At 49.1% G+C, this 20,501-nt stretch overlaps 6 protein-coding genes across 6 annotated transcripts; 4 read left to right on the top strand and 2 right to left on the bottom strand.

Annotated features, from left to right (window-relative positions):
• Positions 1–84: 84 nt before the first annotated feature.
• Positions 85–1,049, bottom strand: ASPZODRAFT_158574 (hypothetical protein; the record flags this gene model as incomplete). The annotated part of the gene is made up of 5 exons (XM_022726360.1): positions 85–324; positions 409–546; positions 608–670; positions 788–870; positions 935–1,049. The coding sequence occupies 5 exons, from the start codon at positions 1,047–1,049 to the stop codon at positions 274–276; spliced, it is 450 nt and encodes a 149-aa protein (XP_022582160.1). The 3' UTR covers positions 85–273.
• Positions 1,050–1,454: 405 nt separating this feature from the next.
• ASPZODRAFT_131203 (hypothetical protein) lies at positions 1,455–3,731 on the top strand. The gene is made up of 10 exons (XM_022722697.1): positions 1,455–1,622; positions 1,695–1,715; positions 1,783–1,825; positions 1,892–1,966; positions 2,023–2,059; positions 2,114–2,184; positions 2,244–2,581; positions 2,641–2,997; positions 3,057–3,177; positions 3,251–3,731. Exons 1-10 carry the CDS (start codon positions 1,602–1,604, stop codon positions 3,268–3,270), a joined length of 1,104 nt encoding a protein of 367 aa, XP_022582161.1. The 5' UTR covers positions 1,455–1,601; the 3' UTR covers positions 3,271–3,731.
• A 5,135-nt stretch (positions 3,732–8,866) lies between these two features.
• Positions 8,867–10,635, top strand: ASPZODRAFT_15103 (hypothetical protein; the record flags this gene model as incomplete). The annotated part of the gene is made up of 3 exons (XM_022725694.1): positions 8,867–9,305; positions 9,388–9,409; positions 9,501–10,635. 3 exons carry the CDS (start codon positions 8,867–8,869, stop codon positions 10,633–10,635), a joined length of 1,596 nt encoding a protein of 531 aa, XP_022582162.1.
• A 1,158-nt stretch (positions 10,636–11,793) lies between these two features.
• ASPZODRAFT_131207 (hypothetical protein) lies at positions 11,794–15,773 on the bottom strand. Its single transcript, XM_022722698.1, has 3 exons — positions 15,136–15,773; positions 14,229–15,063; positions 11,794–12,591 (listed from the first exon to the last, which is right to left on the bottom strand). Exons 1-3 carry the CDS (start codon positions 15,647–15,649, stop codon positions 11,883–11,885), a joined length of 2,058 nt encoding a protein of 685 aa, XP_022582163.1. The 5' UTR covers positions 15,650–15,773; the 3' UTR covers positions 11,794–11,882.
• A 240-nt stretch (positions 15,774–16,013) lies between these two features.
• ASPZODRAFT_131209 (hypothetical protein) lies at positions 16,014–17,845 on the top strand. Its single transcript, XM_022722699.1, has 5 exons — positions 16,014–16,115; positions 16,178–16,185; positions 16,258–16,462; positions 16,536–16,852; positions 16,910–17,845. Exons 1-5 carry the CDS (start codon positions 16,055–16,057, stop codon positions 17,456–17,458), a joined length of 1,140 nt encoding a protein of 379 aa, XP_022582164.1. The 5' UTR covers positions 16,014–16,054; the 3' UTR covers positions 17,459–17,845.
• Positions 17,846–18,324: 479 nt separating this feature from the next.
• ASPZODRAFT_165779 (hypothetical protein) lies at positions 18,325–20,372 on the top strand (the record flags this gene model as incomplete). The annotated part of the gene is made up of 5 exons (XM_022726728.1): positions 18,325–18,631; positions 18,695–19,389; positions 19,457–19,779; positions 19,837–20,273; positions 20,326–20,372. Coding segments are annotated over 5 exons (1,809 nt in total), but the record flags the coding sequence as incomplete, so codon positions are not given.
• Between the last annotated feature and the right edge of the window lie 129 nt (positions 20,373–20,501).

Raw genomic sequence — 20,501 nt, forward strand, 5'->3', positions numbered from 1 at the left:
TACATTACGTCTGGCTGTATATAGCTTAGCATTACAGATGGAATAGTCAGTAGCTATACTCAATAGTCATATCATATCTTATTCGTCATTATTATAATAAATACAGCTTTGTACTATGTACAATACTCTATTTGATACTGCTTAAAACTACTCATCATAGGCTTTGCCGTGGATTTCTCAAAAAGGGGAAACCCCGTACGTCACGGCGTTGGGTGTATACATACAGCAAAAAGCTGTCAAGAACTAGTTATAACTAGTTAGTACTAGAGAATTTCACTTACGATGAAGCGAGACAGCGACTTTTTCGGGGTCTGGATTGGAGATCTTGCGCAGGCCGAGTTACGGAGTAGACAGTTAGGATCGAAGAGCCTGACTCTCCCGAGGAACTCTCAATAATACTCCTCTTACCTTATCAGACATGTAAGTGACCTGATTCTCGGTATGGACGGTCTCTTTGGTGATGTGGAGCGGAAGCGGTTCTCCACGCTTAATTTTACCCTGGTCTGGCCATGTGTAGAGGGCTTCTTGTAGAGATCCTTGTAGGATCTAGTCCCACGCAGCATAAACGCAATCAAACAGGCAGTCAGGGTAGACCTCCCTTCATGACGCAATGCGCATTGGCATGGTCGTGGATGGCACTATTTCTGCTAGGGTTCCAGTCCAGAACGGGCTGTTCTTTCGTTGAAATTTGTTCGATTGCTCTGTTCAATTGCTTCAATTGTTCGACAATTCGATTATGTATATATCATGAATGGACGACACGGTCTGAAAAGCCAGGAGGGCGCACCAGATTACTCTTGCCATTCCCTTCGTCGACCAGATTGCGCGTATATGCCCTGTTCGCATCCCGCAGCGCATAAGGCGCCCCCCCTCCGTAGGATCCGAGTCGTACTGCTCCATCAACCGCTGGATGTGCAGGGGGGGCGGTCGACACCTTCCGAGTCGAGGCCTGAGCTCGGACCCAGTGCTAGGCTGAGATCCTGGACAAGCCGGAGGAAAGCGTCATCTGGCGGGGCGGGCGGTTCGCGCCCCTGCTCGAGAAAGGGCATTATGATGCTTCGTGGCTTGTGATGTGTACGGAGCAATTTCTCTATAACACAATCATGGCACATACTCCGTCCGGGAATCCTCGGAGTTAAAGAGACTGCGGATAGGGCCCAATGGGGGATTCAGCAGAAGTACTATCGGCCGTGGCTGAGTAATGATGGTTAGTTATGCCAGAGAGCTAACAGATTTTTCAATCCAGAACGTGGTTGAAGTGATAACAATGAAGTTGAGGAAGCTGCGAAAAAGTACAAGGCAGGTGACTTGTGAGTTGCCTTGTTTGTGCCTTGTAGCCTTGTAGCCTTGTAGCCTTGTAGCCTTATCGCCTGAGGCAAGAACCCCGCCCTCGTTCACAGTCCAATTGGATCGACGCAAAGTGGCGGTGGTTCACAATTTTGAAGATTATCTCTCCGCAGCACGGTCGGTCAACAGTAACATCTCGATTGGCACGGCTCTGGAGCAAGAGGGATAGCCTGTGAAACCGCAGACTTCGCGTTATTGTTTTCTTTATTTTTTTCTCTAGATTGTTTTGAGGGGTCGCCCATTACGCCGCCAACATGTCGACTACGATTGAAAAGGTGCAGTGCTACCGCGTCGAGAAACAGTCTTCTAGCCAGTTCTTAGCTGACAATGCCGGCCTTTGTGTATAGATCAAGGAAATCGAGTCCGAGGTTTGTGGCCTACGCCGACAGATACCAGTGTCGAAGAAGCTTGCCGGCTGATACGATTATACTCTAGATGGCTCGGACTCAAAAGAACAAGGCGACGGCCTTTCACTTGGGTATGCGCCTCGGAAATGCCGCCGGTTTGGAGGTTATATGAGGCAGGAGCTTATGTGCGGATACAGGACAGTTGAAAGCGAAGCTGGCAAAGCTAAAACGAGAGCTATTGACTCCAACCGGTGGAGGTGGCGGCGGTGGTGGTGAGTTATTCGATACGATATTGAACCGGAAGACAGGCATCAACTGACAGCTCTAGCCGGCTTCGACGTTGCCCGTACCGGTGTTGCGAGTGTGTATGTTGCGCAGTATTTATATATGGACAAGATTGTAAACTGATATCGAGGCAGTGGCTTCATTGGTTTCCCCTCTGTCGGAAAGAGTACTCTTATGAGCAGATTAACAGGCCAACACTCAGAAGGTTTGTGTCATCGAAATGAGACAAGTACGGAGCTAGAGCTAATGTTGATATTTGTATAGCTGCGGCTTACGAGTTCACAACCTTGACGACGGTGCCAGGACAGGTGCTGTATAACGGCGCTAAGATTCAGATTCTCGACCTCCCAGGTATCATTGAAGGAGCCAAGGATGGCAAGGGTCGTGGTCGCCAAGTCATTGCTGTGGCCAAGACTTGCCATCTCATCTTTATCGTGCTCGATGTAAACAAACCCTTGGTCGACAAGAAGGTCATCGAAAACGAACTGGAAGGCTTTGGGATCAGAATCAATAAGCAACCTCCCAATATCATTTTCAAGAAGAAGGATAAGGGTGGTATTGCTATTACAAGCACAGTTCCCTTGACACATATCGACAATGATGTGGGTTTCTCTCACTATTTTGAGGATTGTTTGCCTCAGCAAAACTAACCCAGATCCAGGAAATCAAAGCCGTCATGAACGAGTACCGAATTTCGTCAGCGGATATCTCGATCCGATGCGATGCCACTGTTGACGACCTGATCGATGTTCTTGAGGCCAGGAGCAGAAGCTACATCCCCGTGGTGTACGCGCTCAACAAAATTGACGCGATCTCGATTGAGGAGTTGGACCTGCTGTACCGTATCCCCAACGCGGTCCCGATTAGCTCAGAGCATGGCTGGAACATCGACGAGCTGCTCGAATCGATGTGGGAGAAGCTCAACCTCCGACGAGTCTACACCAAGCCCAAGGGCAAAGCCCCGGACTACACGGCCCCTGTCGTGCTGCGAGCCAACGCCTGCACCATCGAAGACTTTGTACGTCCTTCCTCTTCTTGGGAATACAACAAAACAGGGAAATTCTGACTGGACCACAGTGTAATGCCATCCATCGAACAATCAAGGATCAATTTAAACAAGCGATTGTCTATGGTCGCTCGGTGAAACATCAACCGCAGCGAGTTGGACTCACACACGAGCTCGCAGATGAGGATATTGGTCAGTATCCCCGTATTATTATCTTCCCCCCTTCCCCCCTGGCCCCATTGCTGACAGGATATTAAAATAACAGTGACCATCATCAAGCGATAAATTTCTTCGAAAAAGACCTCTATTCCCTGGCCGACCGTCCCCACCCCCCGTCTTTCCGCCCCCTTCCCCCCCTGGTTGTGCGTACGCGGAATGAGCGGAGCACGAGGTATTATTATCGGCAACAAACAGAACAGGCCTGTACCGAGCTTTGTCTGGAATATTTGAAAGTAAAATAGTGTCTCTCGCCAATGCGAGCATCCCATAATGACTGGCAGACTCGGCTTGATTCCCGTGGACGCCACCTAAATTTTGACTTTGAGGGGAAGAGGGAAAGGGGGCATGAGGGAGGGTTATCCGGCGCACGGGCAGCAATAGAGCAAGCTGCAGCAGCAGCTCAGATTGAGATGGATTCCTCCGTGGTTCACGGGGTTAAATTTGGATAGAGTCACGTCACGGATTGGGGAAAAGTTAAGGGCCTAGGGAGCTCAAGATATGACAGGTAGATTGTGAGCCGTGGGGGGGGGGGTTTCTTTTTCTTTTTCTTTTCTTTTCTCCTTTTTCTTATGACTGGAATGAAAATTCAGAGCCTGGATTCGGGCAATCGACAAATGATCATCGGGATTCGATCTGGACTTCAAGTCATTATCCGGCTTTGGGTCTAGATCGTGTCCGAAACGGTTGAATTTCGTAGTCCGTGCTTTTTTGGGTGGCTAGAGGAGATCTTGTCTTACGATTCAATGTCTATGGAGTAGAATCAATTTATATTGGTCGCGCACGGAGTATACTCCGAATGGGTCATTTAGTTGCCAACAGGTAGGAAGTAAGGTACTTTAACTAGTAGGTATGTAGGAACCATGTCACTAGTTAACTAGTATGTACTACAAGTACTACATCTAAGACGGAATAATAGACCTATAATAGAGGGTAGGTAGCTACCTGTAGTCTGTATTAATTCGTATCTGCTAGGATCATTGGCTGAACATTCACCCAAAATTAGAGACCGACCTTCCTGCTCCGTAGTTACCTCCTAGCTAGTTACCTAACTTAGCTAGAGTCGGGGCATCAGATGTTCAGTGCATAGTAATTGTTATTTACTAGTTAATGCACTGGTCCGTACAGTTTCTGGCCCTTGGTTCCCGGTTTCTTCAGTAATCGACTGTTCGTAATTATTTGCCAGGTTGCATTGAACGGGTCGTGCAGTACCAGAATTCCGGGGCGTATTTTGCCAATCTGCTCGTGCCCTGTACCTAGGTACCTCCTCCATTGTGAACCGGACCAGGCGAGTCTCGACTATCGACAGGGGGGGGCTTGGCTGTAGTATGTAGTAGAGGAACTTTTTATCCACCATCGGACAGGGATGTGCAGAGTATTGTGGAATAATTATAGTTAGTTTTCACTCCATAACTCCGCACAAGGACAGAGGATTACTCCGTAGGAGGTTCTAAGACTGTTTCTGTGGTTCGCACAGATAACAACATTCGATTTGTAACACAATCCTCCGATCGAATTAGCGGTCAACGCACGATCGGGCTGTCTGATTCCCACGATCCTATCAGGAGTTCATATCATGATTCAGGATTCCGGACTGTGGACTGCGGAGGCGCGACTCGTGTGGAGGGTTTTGGCTCTGCTTCTCTTGTAGTCTGTACTTAGCATTAGCTTGACGTACTCCGTACCTATGTACTACATAACTAGTAGACAGGAGTAACAGAGGTAATTAGTACCTAGTATTGTACTCCGTACTGACTACCAGTAATGAAAGTATTCCTCACCGTAGTCCAATCTGCTGAGTCCTGCCATGCGTTGACGACATCCGGCATTGGCAGGATCCAATAGACGACGGTATCTTGTGTCCGAGTCTCTTATTCGTCTGGTCGGAGGCCCCTTAGCCACGGAGGAAGGCCGAATCGTGGAGGCCAGGATGATGATTCAAAAAGAGGGTTGGGCCAGAGAAGAGAGAAGGGTGCTCGCCCCACACGGTTGATGATGTAATGGTTTGTTTACCTTGAGGGCTTTAGTTAAAATAATACTACTACATAAGTTAGTAGATACTAACAATTAGTTTACTACTAACAATTAGCTAGTTATTTAATTATTATTTATTATGTATTATTATAATAAATTATTGTGTGAGTACGTACGACGTACTCGTACTCGGTACCACAAGTAACACTCCGTACGTTGTATCTCAACCCAAGAATTTAATAATAATGGATAACCCTGCCATTACAACAATTGCTTTTTCCTGTTCTTGTTTTTTATTTCTTTGATTTCAAATTTTCTTTCTCTGTAGCCACAAACCCCCACCACCTCCTGCAGTCAGTCGCATTGTACCTGACAGAAGCCAAGGGGAACACGCACTCCCAGAACCGGGAAACCCCAGGTAGAGGTAGGAACCTATCTGCCTTGAATTATCTAGGTACGGTGAGGTTTACTCCGTACAGAATGTCTCTGGTTTGAATACTGCGCTGTACAGGTAGCAAAGCTCCCTAGTACCTAGAGGTATACTACTGTAGTAAGTCTGACTCAAGACTGGTCGGCTCAGCCATCGATGGCTTGCGGTACCGGTTATCCTAACTGCAACGGGACAAGTCGTATTTCCCTGTATCTCCCAGAGCAACTCCGTACCTACGAATTCTGTAACTAACCACTGGACACACTCCAGCCAACGGGGGATTGCGATATCGCACTCGTGAGTCTGGAGGCCGCCATCCTTAATGGTATTGTTCGGTTGCTACCTTATTATCATTGACTGGTACCAGATACTAATCTAACTCTAATAGGAATACAAACATCATACTGGATTCGACTTGGCCGCCGGTCTTCCCTCGGTACCAGACTACCTACCTCCGCATGTCCCCTCTCCAACTAAATGATTAGTTGTCATATCACCGCCTAGAATAACAGAACTTCGTATGGAGAACAATCGGATACAGCGCAAAGAAAGAAAAAAAAAGCACTCGGCCTTGTCTCTTGTTCATCCGGCCCCAGCGGGGAAGGGGGGGGGGGAGATAATGGTTGGAGGGAGACAAAGCCTCCCGCCCCGTCCCCTGAAGGATTGCAATTACGGCGTACTCCGTGAGTCCGTGGTATATGTAGTATACTGCCTCCGGCACCCGAGACTGTCCATTGGCCTGCTCTATTCGGATTACTCTACTACAATAACTCCCCCCTCCCCCCTCTCTCCTCCCCCGAAGGCCCTAATTAGGATCTCGATGATGCTCGGACGGATTTACATTACATGAGTGGACATTGCTTAGCTTTCCGGGCCGGAGTGGACTGCGGGCGGGTCCTTCCCTAGTCTCCGAAATGCGAGAATCTTACTCTACTCAAGTAGGGAGAGAGACTAAGGTCTGGTTCGCCCCTAACACTATTAACTATATGGTAGTGATTAGTTAATCTGAGTACAGAGTACGTAATAACTAGGGCCTTAGGGTTAGGTACCTACCTAATTAACCTCGGTAGATGAGGTACCTACTCTACTAAATATATAGTAACTCAGGTACCTCCTAGTTGAGTTAATTATATTAGTAGAGTACTCTGTACCAAGGTAGACATCTACGGAGTCTTCCAGACTGAGTCTAGCTTGTACATACTACATACTTAGTACTAACTACTCCTACTAACTATACTACAGCAACGAGGTACTCCATGTAGTATTGAGATATACGCTAACTACAACCGCTTCCGGTCTAGCCGCGTGGTACTCTAGCTTTCTTAGGCTTACAAGTTACAGCCCTGCTCGTGACTTCTGCTTCTGATAGGATCTCGACTTCTTTCCCCCTCCCCACCGATGGAGGCATCCTGGTCAGTCTAGGCTGTCGACCCAGTCAATCAACCATCCTCACGCTCGGCTCGCCTCGAGCAGGCTGTGGTCCGTGTTGCCAAAGTACGGTGCAGATCTGGCGGTACGTCTTCCTTGTCAATCTGAGCAGGTCTCTCGAGGCAAAGGCCTGATCTAATGGCAGCATAGCCCAGGAGAAAAAAAAAATACCCAGAATAACCCAGAATGGCTCCCCATCCCGTCCATTTGTCGGTCACTCAAACCCAGATCGTCAAGCTCTCTCTCACCTCCCCCCTCGACCACTTTTGATAATCTGTCTGCGCCCCCCTTTGGGTGGGGTATGGTTCAACCACTATGAATGGGGAAGGATTCGGTCAGCGATTTCCCCTCGCCACTGTCTAGGCAAAGGAGGAAGGTACCATTTGACAGAGTACGGAGTAGATACTAGAAGACTCGAGAGTCAGAAATTCACACACATACACACACACACACACACACACTCTCTCTCTCTCTCTCTCTCTCTCTCTCTGACGTCCAGCATGATGATCCTGATTTGCAGATACCGAAACACAATCGTCGCTCGCTCGTTCATCAAAAAAAAAAAAAGGCTCGCCCTAACTAGCGGCTCATCAGCCCACACACATCCTAATCCTCCCACCCATGAGCTTTATTCAAAACAGTTTCCTGTCATGGATGGATCTGCTTTTTTCCTGATCGTCTGCCCGTGTGCCGTGAGGGGGGCCGGATTTGTCAAATGAATAAACCGCCTCCCGCACATGTCCGGATCTTCATCCGCGCCTAGTCGGCCCTGGTCCACTTCATGATCAGCAACCATCTGCTCTTCCTCCTCCACCTCTCAATGAGAGAAAAAGGAAGATGGAGGAGGCAGGAGGAGGAGGAGGAGGAGGAGGAGGAGGAGGGAGGACGACTCTTGTCTCTGTCTACCTACTACATACTATCCCGATCTACAGAGTAATAGATCTGTTAGCCCGTCCGGTGTAACCCGCCAGCCTCGTCCTCTGAGAGGCTGGTGTCTGCCGAAAGGACTGACGACTGATCTCTCATCAAGCTCCTGCCGACCTTTCCCAAGCGCGTTAGCCACAGTTCCATTCTTTGTCATGTTTCCGTACCGTACGTACCTGTCCAAACAAGCCGTCGTACGGACCCTTACGCTCACGGTTCTCAAGGTTGGTATCTCGACCTCCTCTTCAATATCGCCCTCCATCCAGCCAACCGCCGTGCCCCCCACCATGCCTCTCATCTTGCACAGATCCAATGGTAGCGCGAGCTGTCATCTTTTTTTCTCGCTATCATTTCCCGTCGCCTATTCCCATCCATTAAGCCCTGTACCTCTCCCTGCGCGGTGCCTGTCGCCCTGCCCTTTTTTAACTCCGTCCATGCCTGACCTGCATGCAGCGCACCCACCACCCATCCCAACTTTACTCTGCACAGTTGCATGTCTTTCTTAGACTTCCTCTCATAAGACCGACTATCCACCATCCTTCTCGAATCCTTTTCCCCCCCCCTTTCCCCTTCTCACTACTAAAGGCTCTGGAGATCTCCCCTCCTTAGCCTGTCGTCGCATTCCATCCCCCCCTCCCCGGTACGGGTTCGGGGCTGCTTTGCGGGGTCGCAGGCGCTGCTGATACTCGGTCTTCTATAGTCAATGAACATGCATCATCATCTCTCCTCGTGCCATCGCTAGACGTGCTATCTTTTTTTTTTTCTTTCTTTCTTTTCTCCTTCTCTCTCTCTCTTTCTCTCTCTCTCTGAGGCTACGCTCTTCAGTTAAGGGTTAGGTTTCTGGTGCTTCCTCCTCTCTCTCTTTCTCCTGTGATCTTCACCCGGTACTTGAGGGATATATCAACCGCCATGGACACGGAGGGTCACCATGTACAAGAATCTGAATTCACAACCCCAACTTGGCTGGAAATGGGTGCCTTTACGGCAACCCCTCACAATTCGCCTCCAATCCCCGACTTCCACGGCTTTGCCTATAGCTCCTCGCCCGTCATGACCCTGGAAGCCTCGTCCTATGGCATGTCAATCCCACCACCGTACGCTTCGCTGCCGCTGGCGATTCCGTCGCACCCATGGCCCAGTCTGCTCACCACGCAACCGCAGTATTCCGAGATTGCGGTGGCCCCAGTCTCAATGGCCCCAGCCCTCTCGCATACTGCGCCTTTGCCTTCATCTCGCAAGTCCTCGACCAGTGGATCCACGCCCCGTCGAACGCTGACAGATGACGACCGTCGACGCATGTGTTTATATCACGAGGAGAACAAAACCGCTAAACAGACGGATATTGGAGGTAAGGTCTCTTCCCCCTTAATGGTGGCTCGATCCTGCTTGCACTCAAGAAAAAAAAGTCCCACTGACATGATCCTCCCCAGCGCTATTTGGAGTGGAGCGAAGGTTGGCATTGTTCCATTATTATTATTGTTGTTTTTGTTGTTGTTTTTGTTATGTTTTAAACACAGTTCTAATCTCTGATGGTGTGATGCAGTACGGTGTCCAAAGTGTTGCGCCAGAAAGAAAAGTATTTGAACCCTGAGGATGGCAGCCGATCTCCGATCAAACGACCAAAAGGCCGAGTGCCCGACATTGAAAAGGCCCTCTCCAACTGGGCGAGGAATTATCAGCGTCAGGGATATCCCATCTCGGACGAGATGATCAGAGAAAAGGCCCTCTTCTTTGCCAGTACCTGCGGTAGCCCGGACGGGAAAGAGAAGGTTCTGAGTACCACCTGGTTGGAGAAGTTCAAGAATAGGAACAATCTGATGGGGGCCAAGTCGCGGAAGAGCTCGAGTGAAACCATCAAGAGTGAAACGGGCAGCCCTATCCGACTTAATACTAATACCACCATCGATTCCACCGCCCAGACGCCCGGTGGAGGAGTCTCTCCCGTTTCCACAACCAGCCTTACGATGTCACCATTGTCGCCCACCCGAAGCCAGGAAGCCCTCAAGAAAGAGCTCGCGGAAGCCTTGGCCGAGTTTAGTCCCGAGTACACCCCTGCGCATGCTAAAAGCTTGACCTCGCTCGACATGGCAGCCCTCTCCACCGGTGTCACCAGCCCATCCTCTACATTGGTGTCAACCAGCCCGTTCACGCCGACCAGCCAGTCTCACATTGCCGCCAGTAACACCAACCGACCACGGAGCCAGACTTTCCCCGTGGCGTCGGTCGATCCGAGCCTGATTACGGCGGATGGATCCCTCAACACGAAGGGGGCGCTGCAGCAATCCTTGTCCCTATCGATCCTCGAGTCGCCTCTGGAGGAAGAAGACGAGGACCACAAGTTCCCAGTGTCCTCGGACGAAACAACCCCCGCCAGCATCGAGTCAAAGATGACGCCCATGTTCCCACCTCCCTTCCTCTCCAAATCAGCCTCGGTCTCGCCCGTGAGCCCCCCAGAGTCCCCCTCACAGGACGAGGCTCGGCGTGCGTTGGAATTGGTCTGGAATTACTTCCAAAATCAACCCAATGGCCTGGTTGCACAGGATTTCATGACCATTGGCAAACTCATGGAGCGGCTCGCACTAAGCCACTCAAACGCCTTACCCGGAGGATTCGCACGGATCGAAGAGCACAATATTTCCCGGGTGAGCAAGAAACGAAGCATCCATACGTTGGGCTAGCAGAACGCAGGCCTCATACATCATTTGAAAAAAAAAAAAAAAGGAAATTGGTACCGGGTGTTGATCAAATGACCCTGGTTTTCTTTTCTGTTTCGTCTTTCCCTTTTTTTCCCCCTTCTTTTTTTTCTCGTTGATTCCCCTGTTTTACGGCTTCACTGGGCGGCTATCTGATCTTTGTTTTCCCCTGCTTTTATTCTTCATTTCTTGGTTTCCTTTGTCGGGTCATAAGCCTGGGAAAAAGGATACACAAATACAACCCATGAGGGCAACCTCGTTAGGACTCATCTTCTCTTTTGCTGTACACAGCAAATCCGGATGAACGATCTTTTCGACAGCCAAACTGTCAGTCCCCGGATACGCAAATAACAGGCGTCTATTTTTTGATCAATTCCCCCCCCCCTCCCCCTTATTCCCCCCATTCGATGCATACGTTTACATTTTGAAAACTGGACAACGTCATTTTCATCATTTTCATCATTTTCATCATTTTCTCCCCCATCATTGGGTTTTTCGTTCTTCTACATGCATTTAGTTAGGTACACATCGGCCGCTCGCGCGGAAATATTCGAGGGACTTCTTGATACGGCATTTCGGGCATTAAAAAAACATTATCGAGACAGGATGGAACGGCAGGGATCTTAACCACGGTCATACATGAATCTCTAATATATTTCTTCTTATTCCATATCTCCCTTCTCCTTGTTGGGTATATTTTTTTTCCATCTCCTACCCCTGTTGATTAATATTGGGGTTCCTTTTCTGGGGCTGCCCTGCATCAAACTTGGTAGACCCTGATTAAATTGAACTATTGGACGATATCACGATTGCGAGACTCCATTAATTTAGACATTCCTTTACCTGATGCAGCGATGAAGTATATCAAATTAACCATGCCGGACGTTCCGTCAACCCTTGTCGCTGCCCTGTCGAGTAACAAATACTTTATGGATGGGGACTAGGAGCAAACCTCCGGCTACCTACCTTCTCTATCTTGACTATACATACTATGTAGTACATCGGATGCGATAAGGGAAGGGGGGGAAGGAAGGCTTGGGCTAGGGCCTGTGCGACTCGATGCAGATATCCGTCTTGGTACGGAGTACAGCCTCTCGTAGCTTAAGCGCTTTGACCATATAGTTTATAGTACCTGATAATATAGTACGGAGTAATATGTAGTAGTAGTAGTAGTTAACTAGTTAACTAATTTCTATGTACATACGATCGAGAGAGGTTGCCTATAATGGAGTCTACTGGAATGCCCCCCTATCCTCCATCAACTCGGTTACACTCCGGTCCGACATTTCCGGAAGGAGCTTGGCCAGGACGGTCTCGAGGATGGAGTAGATGAGATGTTTGTTGCAGTATTCGTCAGCGAAGAGATCGAGGATATCTTCTTCGATAGCTTTGAGCTGCTCCTCATTGCTTTGCTTGTCTTCATGATCTTCAGGGTTCTTACCGTCATATGCGGCTCCAAACAATCTCAGGGCAACAGGGTGAGGGATCAAAGATAGAATCCTGGCGGCGCATTGTCTCTTAATGACGAGGATCTCAGGCCCAGATGGCCGGCGCGACGGCTGGGACTGTCCCTGCGAGGGACTAGTTGGTAGTATCGATGCCAGGGGTACAGGTACAGGTACAGTGGTAGCAGTGGCAGGCAACGATGCCGGAGAGCCGTCGCCTCCATCGCCGTGATTATTCACTTTCATCTTCTTGGCCGTCGTGTCGCTGGCGGTGGGGCCGGGCCCGCTCTCTGTTGACCAAGATACAGACACATGCGGAGATGAAGAAGAAGAAGCACCGCCGGCAGCAGCGGTCGTGGGCGGTTGTTGACTCCCACCTCCTGCTACGGGGGCCGGGCGAGTATTTCCTGGGAAGAGCGTACCTCTGATGACGAGAAGCAGGTTGGGCAACAAAGTGGGGTTCAGAAAGTAATCGTTGATGGTTGAGTGAAGGAATCTGGTTGTAAGAAGAGAAATTGAGATTAGCAGGGAAAAACCCAGATTTGAAAAAAAAAAAATAATAATAGTAAAACAATAGTAAAATAGTACAATAAGCAAAAAAGAAACAAGAAAACAAAAACAAAAAAGGTGTCTTCAATCTGCACGTGGGCTGCCTCTTCGATTCATGGAGTCGTATGTCGTATGAGAGCCCTTGCAAGCGGCAGGAGAATGGCAACCAGCCAGCCCAATGAGCTCACTAAAGATCGGGGCGGGGCTGGCTGAGATGGTATCTTGCCCCGCCAAGGCATTCGCATTCAATATCGGAGCAGGAATGCTATTGGCGGAGTGCAGGAGGCTGTTCTTCCCCTGATTTACTCCGTATTGTCTCGGACAAGTTCGAGGGTCGTGTGCAGTGGAAGAGGCCGAGCGAGCGAACGAGGGCCAGCCGGCGAATCGTCTTCTCGAGCGAGAATACTCCAGGGCTGCCCGGTAGTATTTGTAGAAATTTTCTGATTGGTTCATGGCGCTAGGGAAGCAGAAAAAAAAAAAAAAAACAAACCCATGGGTTGTTTTCTTTTCCCCCTCTCCTTTTCACCTGGCCCATATCCATGTCATACAAGCTCCTAAAAGAGGCATGACCGTTGACTAAGTGGCCGACCGTCGTAAAAAGCTCGTTCGATTTTTTGATTTTTCTGTTTTTGATGCCGTGAAGAGGCCAAGTGCAAGCGCCCTCCAGAGTGAGGCGCCAGCGCCGAGGGCAAACTTCGGCGTTCACAGGGCCATCATAATCTCTTTTTGGTCGCTTGGGGGGGGGAAGAAATGAACGGTGCGGCACGGAAAGGGCCGGTCCAGAAGAGACCCACCGAGCAAACATAACAATGTTTACTACTGCGAGAAATCTATCGTGCGCGGATATCGAAATGAGGACCAGTCGACTCGGACAGTCCGAGGGCCGCCACAAATGAATGTATCGAAATCCGAACGGGCCCGGAGGGGGGAAATCGCAAGACCTGACCAATGTGCCTCGGTGCAAGGACGAAGAAGGCGAATGGCAGAATATCCCAGACCCTAGAGGGGCATCAGGGCCAGGGACTGGCAGCACGGAACGCAAACCGGGCAGTGCTCGCCTTGCGTACGAACGGTACCGAGACGGTTTCGTATCGGTACGCGTCGGTCACAGTCGGTATCGTCATGTACAGGACTGTCTCGCAAAGCCGACGGGCATTTGAACAAGCCCGCTATTCCTCCCATTTTGCCCCCCCCCCTCCTTCAAACCCCCTCCCTCCCCCCTAATAACAAGGTCTTGTTGCAGATGAGGCCTGTATGAGGATATATTGGCTGCTGAGATGGTCGCTAGCAGATCAAGTGACCGATATTGTATGCGAGCAATGCACCACTTCCCGCTAGACTCATTCGCAGGCTTCCAATGAGCGGCCCCAAGTCCATCCTGCCGCCACTGGTGAAGAAAGCGCCAGGCTTGGAGGCGTAGATCATAGTTCGATTATCGAAGGGTGTTGTTTCTCCACACCAAAGCACGCTCACGCGCTCCAGTGACACCTCCGTCTGGGCAGTGCCATCAAATGGCCCATTCTTTTCCCCGTGTATGGCACCGTTGAAGAGATCGAAAGGAGAAGAAAACATAGAATAGCTCACCTATCAAGAACGCCGTCGGCGTCACCTAACCTTCCCGGTCCCATCAGGATCAGGTATTGGAGGAGCCCAAGCGACCCTCCCAACCATGGCATCCTGCCGGGAACATCAATAAGTTGCGAGACCATCCCAAACACCCTGTACTCGAGAACGGGGCGCTTCCCTATGGCCTTCTCCGACGAGGAGGGCGCCTCGATTGTCGTGCTGATTGGAGCTGTAGATAACGAGGGGGATGTTGGCGCTCGCGAAACAGTCGCCAAGGGGCTAGATGCAACCTGGATTAAGCCTGTCGCGACGAAACGAAGGCCAATATATGCCAAGTATATGGATTGGAGGACACTCCACATCCATACCGAAAGTTTTGACTGGGCGTGTGATGTCGAATCTGGCTGAGACACCTCTCCAGAAGAGAGCAGACCGAATTTCTCTAAGCGGGACTGTTCAAGTTCCTCTGTAGTTGCGGTCTTCTGATTACTTCTTTGATCGTTATTTCTCACCGCAACATCAATCAGTTTGGTGGTCACCTCCCACAAAAACCATCCTTCGCTTGCCGCCTGGCTGACCTGTTCTCCTAAGATGAGATCCGCCAAAATGTCTCCAACTAGCGCGGTTAAACACCCATTTTTCAGGTCTTCCGTGGGGAGCAAGACGGCTAGGACACCTTGGGCGAGGAGCTGTCGGTACAATGCTTCATTCTCTTGCTGCTGAGCGACCGTCTGGGGATCAGAGGGATCTGGGACTGGAGAAAAACTTGGGTGTGGGTTCAGCGCATGGTATACGGCCCGTCTGGAGGACGGAAGACCTGATAACTTGGACTGCTGTTGCGCCAGCCTATATGCTACAGGAGTAAAGAAGAATCAGTACACAATCAAATGGCTGGTCAACGGATTTGGGGACATCTCAGCCTCACAGGTTATGTGTGCTTCGACCAAGGCTGGGATCTCATCCAGAAGCAGCTGCGGCACGTCGACCTGTCTCAATCTCTGCTCCAGTGCCCGGGTACAGTGGGCAATCACTTGAAGGATCTCTTGTACGAAAACCTGATCTGTCGTGATCTTAGAGTACCACGAGTATACAAATTCCTTAATGATAATTGCTACGAGAGCGTAGAGCTGGCGATCCACCTCATTGGAGCTGGAGAGCGGAGGCAACAACTCTTCTAGAGACTGCGGAGTTGACGCTCCATAATTGCCTGACTGGGGACATAAGACGCGACGGATCAGGTTGACAGTCGCTCTATCACTCGATAAGTCATCCTGGTCATCACGACTAGCGTTCCGTTGCAATTGCGTGTGAGATGACGGATGAGGAGGCGAAAGCAGCGTTGGTTGTGAAGGCAAAGCTGGCGATCGCGATCCGGAGCTGGCTGCCTTTGGATAAGAGAGCAGCGGAGGGGGATTCGGGCGGACAGTATCAGTGTCCATCACCTCGATGTAGAAATAAGAATACCATATAATTGAAAGAAAAGATCTCGTAAAGATTGAGGATCACTAACGTCCCTAGGTCGGTCAAGGCATCAGTCTGTCGGTCTGTTGTAGTGATGGGAGCTCATTATTATAAGTTATTCTCTAGTTCAACAGTTGTCGCTCTAAACATGTGATAGCAGGGCACATGAACTAGTCCACGTTGGGACGCAGACATCATCTGACGTCGCCTTGAAGACAAGCTCCACTATAAACACGTGATTTCCTGATAGAGAATGGTTCTTAGGGCTTAGGGCATGTTCCTGGATCTCTATCGATAAGCAGGCTTATCAGAGGTTGAGGGGTTCTGCTCCTTCTACACTCAGGAACAAGCAGGTTTCAGTGGTTGGGGTGCCTTTTTTCAGAATGATACCTACATCTATAGACCCAGAAGACGTTACTCCCTTATGGCTTGACTGTGATCCTGGTTTGTACACCTCAATACCCTGTTTTATGAGTGTTAGGACCCAGACTGACAGCCAATTCTAGGCCATGATGTGAGTCAGAACCGAGTGATACCGGGGGTGTCTGGATGTACTTGTCTTTTGCTGACGGCCATCATGGATTAGGATGCATTTGCTATTTTAATTGCGGCTCATCACCCGTCGTTGAAGCTCCTGGGGATCACCACGATCCATGGCAATGCTTCTCTGAAGAACACCACAGCCAACGCTGGCAGTGTCCTAGAGGCGATTGGTAGACCAGATATTCCGGTCTACCCAGGCTCTAGAAAACCGTTTTGCCGGCCCGCTGTTCATGCCCCGGATATCCACGGTGAGGCTTGCTTCTCTATATGCATTTTGATTGCCGATGTCGATGGTTGAGTACTGATCTTTCTTTCCTGCAGGGGAGTCGGGGCTGGATGGCACTGACCTTCTGCCCAAGGCGAGGTTCCCGCCTGTGACGGACAAGAACCCAATCCTGGCAATGCGGGATGCACTCTTGGCAGAACCTAAGGGTAAACCCTGGGTTGTGGCGACGGGCACACTCACTAATATTGCACTCCTTTTCGCCACGTTTCCAGAGGTGGCCGAGCATATCCAGGGGCTCAGTATCATGGGCGGTGCAGTCGGCGAGGAATTTACTACTGCTCCTATGAGTAGGCTTCCGGGGGAACAGTCCCGCATCGGCAACACGACACCGTTTGCGGAGTTTAATATCTACGTATGTATAGGAGTCGGGGACGGAGTATTTGAAGATCTGAAATTAACGGCCATCTAGTGTGACCCTGAGGCTTCCGAGTCAATCTTCAGCAATTCCGTACTGGCGCCAAAGACTTTCCTCATCACACTCGATTTGACACACCAGGTTCTCGCGTCAACCGCCATTCAAGACCGGATCCTGAACGGCGCTAGCGGTCATTCGGAATCTCCAACTGTCTTGCGTCAGATTTTGCATGCACTGCTGGGATTCTTTTCCACCACTTACGCCACGGTCTTTGGCTTAACCACTGGCCCACCCTTACATGATCCTCTCGCCGTGGCTATCATTCTTTCAAACCTCAACCCAGAGTTTGCAAAGAAGCATCCCAGAACAGCTCTCAAGTTCGATGACAAGGGAGGCGAGAGATTCGCAGTCAAGGTGGTGACAGATGGACAGCACGGCCAAGACGTTTCGGTTACTGGACAGCTTGGTCGTACCATCGCATTTCCGAAGGAGGGCCATGGCGTCGCCATTCCTCGGGGAGTGGACTTGGACGGATTTTGGAATCTGATCGATTACTGCATTCAACGGGCCGATGAATGCAATGCAGCCCGTGGGGTATACTAGGTGCTGTGATGAAGGACCTTCTTGTATTTTTCTATACGTTTTTCAAATAGACGAATAGAGGTGCGGGTTTTTGGCTTGTGAGACCTGACTCCAGCCTTCTAAAGTAATGTCACCTACCTGTCATTCACCGCCACGACACTCATTAACCATTGACACCCTTTCCCTTTTTAACTATTCACTCTCAGCTACCCTCTTGTTCTCTCCCTTATACAACTCACCTCTCATCTTCTACCCTCACTTTACTCCTACAGTACAAGCCATATAGTATAACGCGGACCTCGACTCAGATGAGAACATCACGAAAGACGCGGCTCTGAGAATCAAAGCTTAGGGAGTATAGTGGTTACCCATATATACACAACATTACGCCCTTATTAGTGAATAAGAACATGCATTTATTCAATAGCCGATCCTACATTACACGTGAAATTTCCAAAAGCATGGCTTCTCGCATATTCTACAATTCACCAAGTTTTATCAGTCTACTCTATGAGTATCATTTCTTACCCAGCTAAAATTTGACCATAGTCAAGTCAAGGATTGAGCATATTAGTCGGTTTCCCTAGTTTAGCTTCGGTTGATCCTTGGTTAAACCTGAATAGAATCACCATTTGTCATGGAAGCCATGTCTCCCTCCGAAAAAAGCCCTGGAACTTGGAAGCTGAGGGATGCGATACCTTAGGCTACAACACTTCGGCACCTTCTGTTTCCCTCCGCCTGAGCTACCTACCTACCTACCTACCTACTTAAGTACCTTCTCTTTCTCTCCACCTTAGCAGCACCTTCTCTTTCTCTTCACCCTTACCTTCTGTCTCTCCTAACTATCGCTTCTGTCGCTCCTACGAACCCACCATCTACCATCTACCATGCAAACTACCAACCGTTACACCCCAGTCTTATTGGGTCCTCCTAAGTTGCCGCCGTCGCTCCTTCGTATTGTGGCTTCAGGGAAGTGTAAAGGAATTGTCATGAGAGGGCGAATGAAAATGCCATGCGCTTGTGAAAAAGGCATCTTTACCATATCTTCTGGATCAAACGAGAAAAATAGATGCACTTATTGCGATCATACAATTGGAGAGCATGAGGATGTCGACACTCTTCCCGAAGGCTCGCCATCTGCCAGTGACCTCGAGGAGAAGCAACAGGACGTTCAGAAGACTAAGGCATCCAAAAGTTAGATCTAGATCCTATCTGTACTGTGTTCATTTCTCGGCTGACAATATCTGACGGTGATAGTCACGAATAGCCCATTGACATGTCCTCGACAGGACACAGTCTCAGCATTTGCTGACCTTATTGAATCCAAGCCAGTTGTTTATGTTCGAGGCACTCCTGCGAGCGGAAAGACAACGCTTGCTCACCTGCTTACGGATCATCTTATTAAGAAAGATTGGACCGTCTTTTTTCTGAAGACATGGGGAAGAGATCTTGATGGTTTTTGTATCGGCAATGAGACCGCTTGGGATGGGTTAGAGCGCAAGCTCCAGCATTACTACCCACACCATAATCTAGCAGATTTCTTCGCTCCAAAGACTCTACTTCTTATTGATGAGGCCCAGAAGTCATACTCAGATGAGATATTCTGGAATCAAATTATCAAGGAACGACTAGATCATTTGGTACCTAGAGACATACGAATCTGCCTCTTCTGTTCTTATGGGAGTCCATTTACTGGCGTCGAGACTCACGACTATACCCCGGCCATATTTCACCCAGGGCAATGCGTCACCTTCACCCCTCAGCCAATTGAAGGCTCCCCGCGGATTGGACTTTTTTTCACCAGGTCCGAGTTTGATGACAATGTTTTCCGAAGGATCCAATACCTGTATACTGAAGAATTCACCCTTCATAAAGAAGCCAGTGACTATCTATTCTCTCTTACAAATGGACATCCTGGAGCTGTAGACGGGATGTTATCCTATATCTATGAGGTATGTTCTATCCAGAATCCTACCTTGGCAACGGTGGATTGGAATATCTGGCTGATTGAGGTTCCAGGTCTATCGCAGCAAGATCAAACACGAGGGATTATCCGTGATAACAAAACAGCATGTTGTCTTCAGCTTGGAAAATGAAGAAAAAGTCTGGATGTATCTTAAAGGATGCCCTGTTGCTCGTTCTTTTGCTAGACGTCCTAAATTAACACCTGATGCTGCTAATGTCCTTGCCGATATCCTGGAGCAAGGAAGCATCTCATGGGATGACCGTCCAGGAATGATGGCATGTTTTGTGAATGGATGGATTCATAAGCTCATCGTGAATGAGACGCCCAATTCCCTCGAAGAAGAAATTGCTGTTCTTCCATCACGCCTACATGAGAAGTAAGTTTTCTCTTATATATGATAATCTCCTTTGGAATATTCTAAATAAAAGTTAAGATGGGTCGAGCGATATATCAGCCATAGACGAAAACCCTTGCCCGAAAGATATGGTACACTTCGAGAACTTTGCCTAGACATTCTCAATCAATTTTCTGTCATTTCTTTGCAACACTCCTCCCAGGGCAAAAAGATTTCCAGTGCAGCGAAGTACAGGCCTGTAGAAGCCCATTACCAGGATGAGTTCTATAAAGCCTTCAGGATGGTCGCAGGGCGGGGGGTTCCAATCTCCTCAGAGTGGTCCAGAACCAAGAAAGGAAGTTTAGATTTTTGGATGCCTGAGAAGATGTGGGCCATCGAACTCCTGCGTGACTATGATCGGGTTGATGAACATATCTCGAGGTTCCAGAATATGGGACAATATCATGACTGGGTAATAGAAGGCATGATCAAAGACTGGATTATCATTAATTGTGCGACTACTGTACCTGCCATTGGTCAGTTCTACTCTCTGCATCTTTCTTCATATTGCTAATAATTAATAAATAGACTATCCTGAGCCAAATCTCATCCATGCTATCTTCCAAGAAGACTACAAAGTGTTGCATGTTTTTGATCATCACAGGAGAAGCTTAGGCGTCACTCGTCTACAGAATTGATATGGGATTTCTCGGTACGATGTTGCGTCTTATGCAATGAGCTCTACTTTCTCTGTCTATATTAAT

This window comes from Penicilliopsis zonata (genome assembly GCF_001890105.1).
Source record: "Penicilliopsis zonata CBS 506.65 unplaced genomic scaffold ASPZOscaffold_5, whole genome shotgun sequence".
Taxonomy (NCBI): Eukaryota; Fungi; Ascomycota; class Eurotiomycetes; order Eurotiales; family Aspergillaceae; genus Penicilliopsis; species Penicilliopsis zonata.